This window comes from Clupea harengus, chromosome 13, assembly GCF_900700415.2.
Source record: "Clupea harengus chromosome 13, Ch_v2.0.2, whole genome shotgun sequence".
Lineage (NCBI taxonomy): Eukaryota > Metazoa > Chordata > Actinopteri > Clupeiformes > Clupeidae > Clupea > Clupea harengus.
Window position 1 is genome coordinate 20,295,250 of NC_045164.1, and position 11,485 is coordinate 20,306,734.

Consider the following 11,485-nt stretch of genomic DNA (forward strand, 5'->3'; position numbering starts at 1 on the left):
TGCAATATACAGTGTTTATATAGAGAGAAGTTAGCAGCACACCGGGTATATGCTGTGTAAAACGTTGTAATATTCGTCAAACCGGATTTTCAAACAAAACTTTGAAGCGGACTTGTATTTTGACGCTTTTCGTTGCTTACTGTCGCTAGCTCCACGGAACTCACGAGTGTAAACAGTTGTTCTTCATTTAACCCAGACGAATGCGGGCTAGTTGCCCAGATTTTTACTTACCGCCCCTAAGTGGTTAGGATGTCACAATGCCCAACACTTTCCTGAATCACTCGGTATCATCGACAGCTTTCGATTCTTGTGCGTGAAATTTACCGGGGATGACGCTGGCTGACCGAAGACTACCGGTAAGGTAACCATAGTTATTTAACATTCTAAATGGAGTCGTTTTATAGATTTTAACGTCCTTAAATTGATTCAGCTGATTCTATAGGCTACTGTAGAGAAATTATGTGTTTTAGTAGCTCTTTGTATCTGTTCAACAACTCGTCCATATAGTCTAACTTAGTGTATGTTTAGTTCTTAAAACAAAGGCTCAAAATACTCGCCTAGGCTACAACTTCTCAGTGCCATTTCTCAATAGCATAACTTTACACTTACCAAATGTAAGGATTCATTGTTGTCTGCCATGGCTTGAAAAGAGATCATCATTATTTAGGCTACAGGCAAAGATAATAGACTTGCAGGTGATAGAGAATAGACTTGCATCTAGGGTGCATCAATGGGACGTGGAAACCTGACTCAACCCCTCTGGTGAAGCAATGCAAAAGCACAATGGATTAGTTCAGACAGTCTGCCCTTATCCATCTGATGAAGTGTCATTAACACAGTCCATGCCATTAAAGCTTAGTGTTAGTTAGGAAACGTTAATTCCAAACAGTTTGATTTAATGAACTCTAACTTGCAAGTGACAGCTGTAAGTCTGAGGTAGGCTATTTGCTTTGTAAAATCAACCTCCAAATATGGCCCAGGCTGGCTCAGTCAAGTGGAACATCCAACCAATCAGGTTATGTATCTGCACCTGCCTGTCAGTCATGCTGTGTCATTCATGTTGCACTAGCATTCTGGTGATTCTAAGCTTGGAGTGTATGCATATGTGATCAGGAGTCAAGGAGGACACAGAATTAAGTTTGCTTTTGTCGTCTGAAATTTTAAACAGTTAACTTCCACCAAAGTAGTTCAAATCAGTCTTTATTCACCCACTCTCTACTTCTTATTAGCAGTGTGCATCACCACAACGTCCCCTCAGCCAATCGCCGAGCACGAGATCAGTGAGATGAGCTCCATGCTGCCATCCGGTCTGGTTTCCATAGTGATGGATCAGGTAGGAAGGGATGCTGGAGCAGGCTGACTCTGCCTCTCTGGTCATTGCAATAACAGGGGAGGCGGGTGCAGGGATGTACCCCGGTGACGCCAGTGAAAGCTTCATCTGGTCCAGGTCCTCAAAGTCACTCTGGATCTTGTAAGGCCTCTCTGTGCCCTCTAGTGGCTTTGCAGTGGCAGTGCAATAAGTGACTATTTTGCAGGGAGCGGCCCTCCCACAATTACATCTTATGACATCTGAGTTGTATAGTCTTTGGGTGGTAAATGGACATAATTTGCACCTGAGAAGCACATTCTGAAGCAGATTACAGTAAAAGACTGAACTGTTACAAGTGTGATCGATTACAGGAACCAGGAGACTTGGACCTTGATCTGGGGTGCAGAGTGGGTTGTGTTTATATTTCCACACAGACCACCAGACCATTCAGGGTCAGCACCTTGGCTTCACAGCAGAAAACAGGCCTTCTTTTTGCCTCTGCTAAGATTTCAGAGCCACCCATCCTGTTAATGAGGAAGTACTCAGAGTTCCTCAGAGCTTATCAGAAAGTCAGATACAGTATGTGTCTCCAGGTTTAACTGCAAGTCCAGACATAACTGGTGACGTCCTGCGGTGAAATCTTTTCCTACATTACATTTGTTGCGACCCCCTGTGCCCCGTTACAGAACGCACCTGGAGCAGGACGTGTGTAGAAGGGGCCTTCCTACACACACACAGACACACACACAGACACACACACAGACACACACACACACACACACACACACACACACACACACACTCCTCCCAGAGGCACTCACTTTATCTCCCTTTCTTTGTCTCACTATTTTCAACATGCTGACGCTCATTACACCCACACACACATCCACGCACGCGTGCACGCATACACACTGACACGCACACACAAACACACACACGCGCGTGCTAGTCCAACTGTTCAGTTCCCCCTAGACTTCGTAAGTTATTATTTTTGCTCTTTTTCAATAAATTACTTATTGAGAAAAACTAAACCTTGTAGAATGTCTCCCTCTTTATGTTGTGGCCTGGAAACAATCTGGACGGTAACAACACACACACACACACCCACACACACACACACACACACACACATCACATCAGACCATTAGAAAAACACAGAGTGAAAAAACTTCTTTAGCTTGTGAATCACAACACAAAGGCTTTCACACACACACATACACATGCACACATACACACACACTCTCAGTTCTGTATTTGTGGCTCTCAATCTCTATCTGATTTCCGGTGCCCTGCTTGACTTGTGAAGAAGGCATAGTCATCAGTGGGGTTTCAGTCAGCTACACACAGGCAGTTCTGGCAGTAATAACAGAGGCAGGTGTCCTGCAAAATGGTATGTTGAATTACATGAACTGAATAAAAACATATCGCAATAACAATACTTGAATTTGTCTGCATTGCAATTTGACGCAGACTGAAAAACTAAAAAGCCTGTGCTGGTTATTTTCACCATCACTATATAAATATTTCCTCTAAAAATATTATATCTTTGAATGAAGCCACATAACCTTGGTTTTAAACAAATATCTTTGTCATTTTGTCATAACCTGTGACATTTAATGCACAATCCAAAAAATAAGCACATATTTGCTGTTGTGCTTGGCAGGTCATTCTGTAAAACTCACCACTGTGATGTGTGAATCGGTGGACGCTAACTTCCTTCTTGCAGGCCAGTTCTGAGAGTATAATATTATGTCCCCAGATCACTTCCTGAGGTTAATGCTGAAGCGGGCTAAAATACTGAACTGCTATAGCTGTGACTGACTTAGGCAACCAGAGTGACACCATCCAGTTCTTCTTCTGAAGGTGTTTCTATTAGCTAAGATAGGTCAGTGCAGAGACTGGCACAGGCAGGCACATGGACACACACATACACTTGCACATACACACATACTGCACACACACACAAATACACTACACACATTTGTGCACCCATTCACTCACACATACACGTATACCCTTATGGGTATAGGTATGTGCGCACACGCACACACACACACACACACACAGAAACACACACACACACACACACAGAAACACACGCACATGCACACGCACACACACAAACACACACACAGAGAAAGACACACAGACACACACAGAAACAGACACACACACACACACACACAGAAACACATGCACACGCACACACACACACACACACACACACACACACACAAACACACAGAGAAACACACACAGACACAGAAACACACACACACACAGAAACACACACCCAGGGATTGTATCAGAGGATGTAGTGTCGTAAGAAGGAAGACGCATTTTGGCTTCACAGCAGAAAACAGGCCTTCTCTTGGCCCCACAACCAAACGGTAAGATCCGCCCATTCTGGAAGTGAGGAAGTATTCTTACAAGAGTTTATGCTCAAAGACTGCTTCCATCTTCTTTCACTTTGAAATTTCACTCTGCAACACTGTGTGACACCAATAACACAAAGCTGCCCGTTTGAGAACTGGTGTCTTGTGGCTGTATATTTGCCGATGGCCTGCTGTGAGATCTAGTATCACATGTTCGTGGGGTGGTCCATCTCCGACCACAGAGCTGCATAGTGCAAAGCCTAAGCCTTGTGGGCTTCTGCAGGGTTACAGATAACTGGCCCCCTGTTTCTGAGGTAGGCCAATGGTCACACCCCTGGTCTTCAGCAGGAAGTAACACATCATTCTCTGTATATAACAGCCAGAGAACGGCACACTGACAAAACTAGAACTGTGGGCTTGCAAGTCGTACTTCACATGTCTAGCAGTCTAAAACAAACGTTTACTGGCACACTTCTCGACCATAAAAAGGGGAACTGGACTGGTTTAAGACATAAAGGAAAACCACAGACTCGTTTCACAACTAAGCATGATGCTTTGCGCAGTGGATCAGAGCTTCATTTTCATCGAAACTTTCATCAGAGCAACACATATCCAGCTCAGGCGGGTTACTCTAGAAAGACTAGGATGTTGAGAGTTCTCCTCTGTCTGCTGCTGGGTAAGGTGTCTACTACTGAAGCTGAACACATAAATTACCCTGTAATTTGTGTGCTGTCTGATGTAAAACTACACTATACTGTATGGTTTTTTTTGGTGTTGTCTTCGTGAGACATACACTAAGGAAGTGAATCTGAAAGAACAGAGGATGGATGATATTTTCCAATCTTGGAATTCACATAATCCAAACAGGAGTAATTAAAAACACAATTGTTTTGAAATGAAAATGACACCTGAAACATTTCGGTCTCCTATTGTGTTTCTATCCAACAGCACATCTAAGGACTCCCGTCTCATCAAGTAAGTAATCGCAATATTTAAGCTTGCAATGTTTAACACCCATTTAGAGAGGAAACTTTTAACTCATTCAGACTGAGTGACTTTGGATAACTACTGCAGGCACAGGGACATGGCTTAATATGGCAAATAAGTGCAAAAGAGCATGAATCGATCTGCTTGCTTCTGATTCTCTCTTCTCCTCCCCTCTCTTCTCCTCCCTTCTCTTCTGCCCCTTCCCCCCTTTCTTTTTCTATCTCTCTAACGGGCCGTCTCATCAAGTAAGTAATCGCAATATTTAAGCTTGCAATGTTTAATACCCATTTAGAGAGGAAACTTTTAACTCATTCAGACTGAGTGACTTTGGATAACTACTGCAGGCACAGGGACATGGCTTAATATGGCAAATAAGTGCAAAAGAGCATGAATCGATCTGCTTGCTTCTGATTCTCTCTTCTCCTCCCCTCTCTTCTCCTCCCTTCTCTTCTGCCCCTTCCCCCCTTTCTTTTTCTATCTCTCTAACGGGCCGCTCCAAAGAGGTGGGTCCTCGCTAATAAGCCGGCTTCTGCTCAAGGTTTCTTCCTGTTACAAGAGTTTTCCCTAGAGTTTACGTTTGATACAGAGGTGGCGAAGCTTGTTTCACTTTCACGTCAAAGCATACTGGTTTGAAACAGTGTGAAAGCTTGTAACTAATTTAATCAAATCCACGTGAATGATGGTGTCCAATGCTTTGTACATGACTTAAACACCATAATGAGTTTGACCGGTTTGATGATGATGTTTTGGCACTATCCTGTACCCCATAAACTGTAAACGGTGGTTCTGCAAACCACCTGATGTCACCGTGTTGTCTGTGTGTGTGTGTGTGTGTGTGTGTGTGTGTGTGTGTGTGTGTGTGTGTGTGTGTGTGTGTGGTTGTGTGTGTGTGCATTGTCGGTCTTCGATGCTTCGAAGCTTTGGATCTTTTTATGGAAGAGTCAGGAAGAAGCCTCAAAGCTTCAGAAGGCTTTGTCTGCCCATCCCGAGTATTTCCTTGCCACTGTCGCTTTAGTGCTTGCTATAGGCGATACAGGCTCAAGTGCCTTGGGACTATTTCAGTTGTCATTAGTGAGATATAAATCAATTTGAATTGAATTGGACTGAATTGAATCACTGAAGTCACTGTGGTCACATAATCAATTGATTAATTAAGTCAATTGACAAAAGTCACCCCTTCCAGCACTGGTTCAGGGTCCCATGTTTCAATGAGGACGGTGACACGGCAGACGTGTACATTCTTTCCTGCTCAGGTCTGAGTGGCTCAGAGGTGAAGCTGATGTACAGCCAATGGTGTTGTCAGGTCTAGTCACATGGGGCTGGAGAGCCAATGGTGTTGTCAGGTCTAATCACATGGGGCTGTACAGCCAATGGTGTTGTCAGGTCTAATCACACGGACAGAGCTGAATATGATACAGCTATAGTCAGAACTGAATATGATATAAAGCTATAGGATAGGTGTTTAGCAGGATACCTCAGATACCTGACAGGCTGAATCACTGGTCGTGTAGATCAGGGGTTTTCAACTGGTTTTGTCCCACGGACCACCATTCTGACTAGAAAGTAATCCGCGGCCCACTGATGTGCGTGTGTGTGTGTGCGTGCGTGCGTGTTTGCACGTGTGTCCGTGTGTGTGTGTGTGTGTGTGTGTGTGTGTGTGTGTGTGTGGAGAGAGAGGGGAGACCTGTCAGTGTAATTTCTGGGCATGGTGAAGTCCACACAGCCTGTCTATTCGTGGCAAAATTGTAGACAGCGACAGTCTCATATTATTCTCTGGTTCAAGCCTTGCCCTGTCTTATTCTTCAAGTACGCCAGTGTAGAAAAAACGCTCTCACACAGGTAGGTAGTTTGAAAGGGCAAAAGACACCTCATTGCTTTTGCTGCAAGCTCTGGAAATTCTGTCTGGCAACTTTTCCATAACTTAAGTCTTGAAAATCACGCAACATCTGTTGCATGTACTCAAAAGGCTTGGCATTCAAGAAAACGTGATGCGTCTCCATATGCCGCAATAGTTTTGACGGCTTCAGTTGACAGTAATGTTGAACACACGAAACACAGTGGTACCTCCTCTCCTGCTCTGTCTGTCGTCACTGTAAATCCGTTTTGGATGTATTCCTCATTGTATTTTCTTTTTCTTTTTTGGCTTTGTTTCCCTGTGCTACACGTAGCTTTGTTGGAAGCCTGTCCTTGTCCCTCTATCGTGGCAGTCTGTCCCTCTGTCGTGGCAGCCTGTCCCTCTGTCACTCTCCTCACTAAAAACCGATCCATTGGTGCTTCTGACCAGCTAACTCGACGTTAGAACGAAATGTTAGCTAAGGACAGTAGATAACTTCAGTCGTTCACCAAAAGTATTACTTTTTCGACTAAACTTCAAAAGTACACGTAGGCTGTGTTTAACTGCAGATGCTTGTCAACTTCGCGCGTGAGACTGTGCGTTATGAATAATATGCGTATGGTGTGACGTTAGGGACGCAATGCATTAAAATTAGCAAAGCACAGGCTACCATAGACTGGATAGGTGCAAGGCTACATTCTGTCAGCGTGAATCTCCTTTATATTATTTTAGACATATTTTTCTTATTTTAGAAATTTAGATCTAGATATAAATGTAGATATTCAAGAGTAATCTGGAAATGTGTTGAAATATCAAAGCGAATTTATAAAAAAATTAAAAATCAATGATCAACATAGGCTTATGTCGCGGACCCCCTGCAATGGCGTCGCGGACCCCCGGTTGAAAACCCCTGGTGTAGATACCTGACTGGCTGAATCACTGATCATGTTGATACCTGACTGGCTGAATCACTGATCGTGTTGATACCTGACTGACTGAATCACTGATCATGTTGATACCTGACTGGCTGAATCACTGATCGTGTTGATACCTGACTGACTGAATCACTGATCGCGTAGATACCTGACTGACTGAATCACTGATCGTGTAGATACCTGACTGGCTGAATCACTGATCGTGTTGATACCTGACTGACTGAATCACTGATTGTGTTGATACCTGACTGACTGAATCACTGATGGTGTAGGTACCTGACTGAATCACTGATTGTGTTGATACCTGACTGACTGAAACACTGATCGTGTAGATACCTGACTGACTGAATCACTGATCGTGTAGATACCTGACTGACTGAATCACTGATCGTGTTGATACCTGACTGACTGAATCACTGATTGTGTTGATACCTGACTGGCTGAATCACTGATCGTGTTGATACCTGACTGACTGAAACACTGATCGTGTAGATACCTGACTGACTGAATCACTGATCGTGTAGATACCTGACTGACTGAAACACTGATCGTGTAGATACCTGACTGGCTGAATCACTGATTGATGAGGGGAAACTGACTGAACCCTTAACAGCGTCTCTTGTGTTTCAGTGAGTCTGACACAGCCCAGGATCTCTCTCAGTTCTTCTTCAGAGTGTCCACTTGAACCAGAAGTACCCCCAAACTCACAGAGGGCAGGGGTCAACATGGGACCCCAGAGTTTAGAGGTCACCAAAGGTCACAGCTTTTCCATGTCCTGCTCCACTGACCCTCAGTACCCAGGAGGCTTCTTCCAGCTCCTCTTTAGCGGGTCGAACACCAGGAACGGGTCTGCAGTCAACCACTCAGCCTGCTTCCCCTTCCCTGAGGCAGATTACTCCCACCAGGGCAACTACAGCTGTGTGTACAGGCTAAATCACACCTTTGTCTCCGATCAGACTGAACCAGTGGTTGTCATTGTCAAAGGTACGACCCAATGCACCTGGCAAGCACATATATGTGAATATGTGTGTGTGTGTAAATACTTATGTATGCGTGTTTGTGTGTGTGTGTGTACATATGTATGTACGTGTGCTTGTGTATGAGTGTGTACATTTTTGTGTGTGTACATATGTATGTGTGTGTATGTGTGTGAAGTGAACATATGAATGTGCGTGTGTGTGTGTACATACTGTATGTATGCATGTGCATTTGTATGCTTGTGTGTATGTGTAATATGTGTGTGTGTGTGTGTGTTTACATATGTATGCATGTGTGTTTGTGTGCGTGCATATGTATGTGTGTGTGTGTGTAATATGTATATTATGTGTTTGTGTACATATGTGTACGTGTGTGTCTGTGTGTGTGTGTGTGTGAGTGTGTGCAGATGTATGTGTATGTATGAATATGTATGTGTGTGTGTGTAATTTGTATGTGTGTGTGTTTGTATGCATATATGTGTGTGTGTGTGTGTGTGTGTGTTGTTATGATCTCCACAGCACCCTGGCTCCTCATCCTTATCGCTGCAAGTGGGTCGGTCCTCCCGTTCATCCTGCTTCTCAGCATCTTTGTCATATGGAGGCGTTGCCTTGGTAACAGGCACAGGAAATCGTCTATCAATGAGGGTAGATGTGTGTATCCCCATATCAGAGGGAAGATGTGTGTCATGGTGTGTGTGTGTGTGTGTGTGTGTGTGTGTGTGTGTGTGTGTGTGTGTGTGTGTGTGTGTGTGTGTGTGTGTGTGTGTGTATCCCCATATCAGACCTTCATGTTTAAGTGTAGTAATGGCATGGCAAAGAGCTTTGTCAGGAGAGCTGAAGTCTTTTGCAAATGTAGCCCACAAAGCCTAAGCTGCCTTTTGACTTTAAAGTGACAGCTCAGTATTAGAAGGTGTGTTTTATCTGTTTTCTCTGTCTTTAAAGTGACAGCTCAGCATTAGAAAGTGTGTTTCATCTGTTTTATCTGTCTTTAAAGTGACAGCTCAGCATTAGAAAGTGTGTTTCATCTGTTTTCTCTGTTTTCTCTGACTGGTTTGTCAACAAGATGCCATGAACCCTGACGGCGAGGTGAGATACGCGACGAATGAGCCAGTAGAGGATGATGAGAGAGACTACGAGTCACTGGATGATGAAGATACAGGAGATTACGTGAACACAGCGACTCTGGGTGGGAGCGAGGAGAATTTAGATGAAGAGGAAGACTACGTAAACACAGCAACTCTGGGTGATGGGGAAGATGACTATGAGTGCACAGAGAACTACAGTGAACACAGTGATGGGGACGACTATGTGAATGTGGACCCACTGGGTGCAGGAACGTTCTGAAGAGACAACTGTCTGAATGTGGATGTTCTGAAGAGACGACTATATGTGCACTTGAAACATGCAGTGATGTGGTTTAGTTAATGATGTTACCGTAGAGACTCTTTTGGCCTTGCCCACAACTCTTTTGACATTTCCCTGCCTTCCTGCCAAAAGGCAAATGGCTCAAAATTTTAAACCAAGTCTTGTATTTTGTCCTTAATTTTATCATTTTGACTTGTCTTTCCTTGCATCTTATCTTTGGTTACCTGTAGTGTCATACTGATGAGAGAGGTACCTTACTGTCTCCTGTAGTGTCATACTGATGAGAGAGGTACCTCACCGTCTCCTGACGTGCCCCCACCCTCTCCTGCTTCTGTGGTGGCAGATAAACTTGAGCAGAGCCATACTCTGTGTAGATCTGTTTCTTTGTGTAGTTGGTAAAGTTCATACCTGTTTAACCTCTACTAGATATTTACTTAGGCTTAAAACAGTAGTTTAAATACCAAATCACAGATTGCCTCACAGTTGGATGCTTTTAAATGTAATGTTACAACATTTTCATGGCATGTTACATTTCTCATGACACCAAACAATCCTCTCCTTTACTTCCTTATCAGGAAATGTTTAACAGATTCCACCCAGAAGCAAATATGAATGAAATGGTGAACTCACATGAAATGAGTGGGGCTGTTTTATTATGACTCTGTAACAGAGTTAAAAAATATTTAATTCATTTCATGCTGTGTGAATATACCTGAAACTCTGAAATGTATAGATGATAGTAAGTGTACATGGTTGAAGAGTTATGTCTTTATTGTTTTCAATGCATAGTGGATACGTTTCCTTTTGGATGTTTATCTTTTTTATTTAGTTTTCAATCAAGAGGCTGTTTTGCTAATATTTGTTAAATATGTTTTATTTATTTATGTTTAAAAAAATAATAATAACTACCTGTGGGTATGAAATCTGCTTGGTTGATGTGCATAGTGTAACTGCTACTGCTAGTGTAATCCCTACTTTGGCTTGACGACCCAAGATTTAATTGTTTAATAGAAGGACCCAATAGCTATTCTCTCATGACACTTAACTTAATAGGGTTTGGTTGTGTTTTTATTCGAGTCACTGCAGTCTGGTGTTAGTTCTGCCCCTTTGTATCTTTGTTTAAACATGAAAATGCTTCCACACTTACTATGATGACATAACTCTGAAGGCTTGATAAATAAACGCTGTTACCAAATATTACTGACCACTTTGCACTTTGCATTCTCTGTTTCCACGTCGTCTCTTTCTTTCAGATCCTCTACATTTGTCAACAAATGTGTAGAAAACAGCTCAAAACAGTGCACAGAAGATTCAGGAAAATTTGACACCCACTGTTCTTCAGATGTATTTTAATATAGGCCTACAAGACTTTCAATTTGTTCAAACAAATACAAAAATATATAAGTGTGGTTTTACTTTTTGTCAGTGCATGGCTTGAGGAACAACCATTCTGACCAAAGAGAGTTTTCTATTATCATTTAATCAGATGCAGTTTTTATTTATTCATTAAAATTTCAATTGACATATAAGATCAACAAAAGAACAGAATTATTAGTTGTAACAAACTTCAAAACTTGCTCACATTCACTGTAAACATGCACTACGCCTCAGGGAAATGTATTTTTTAAATCATTGAGCACAAAAAAGAGCAGCAACAAAACAGACTACCATGGAGCCACTCTGTCTGAATTGCCATTTGTTGT

The 11,485-nt window shown here is 42.8% G+C and overlaps 1 protein-coding gene across 3 annotated transcripts; it reads left to right on the top strand.

Annotated features, from left to right (window-relative positions):
* Window positions 1-182: 182 nt before the first annotated feature.
* LOC116223204 lies at window positions 183-10,986 on the top strand. Of its 3 annotated transcripts, none has more exons than XM_031579129.2 (5): window positions 3,766-4,360; window positions 4,633-4,659; window positions 8,071-8,424; window positions 8,937-9,068; window positions 9,481-10,986. In XM_031579129.2, the coding sequence occupies exons 1-5, from the start codon at window positions 4,120-4,122 to the stop codon at window positions 9,759-9,761; spliced, it is 1,035 nt and encodes a 344-aa protein (XP_031434989.1). In that variant the 5' UTR covers window positions 3,766-4,119; the 3' UTR covers window positions 9,762-10,986. The 3 variants fall into 3 exon arrangements, with proteins under 3 accessions (XP_031434992.1, XP_031434989.1, XP_031434990.1); XM_031579130.2 differs by having other exon boundaries at window positions 8,937-9,062; XM_031579132.2 differs by lacking the exons at window positions 3,766-4,360; window positions 4,633-4,659 and adding an exon at window positions 183-356.
* The last annotated feature ends 499 nt before the right edge of the window (window positions 10,987-11,485 follow it).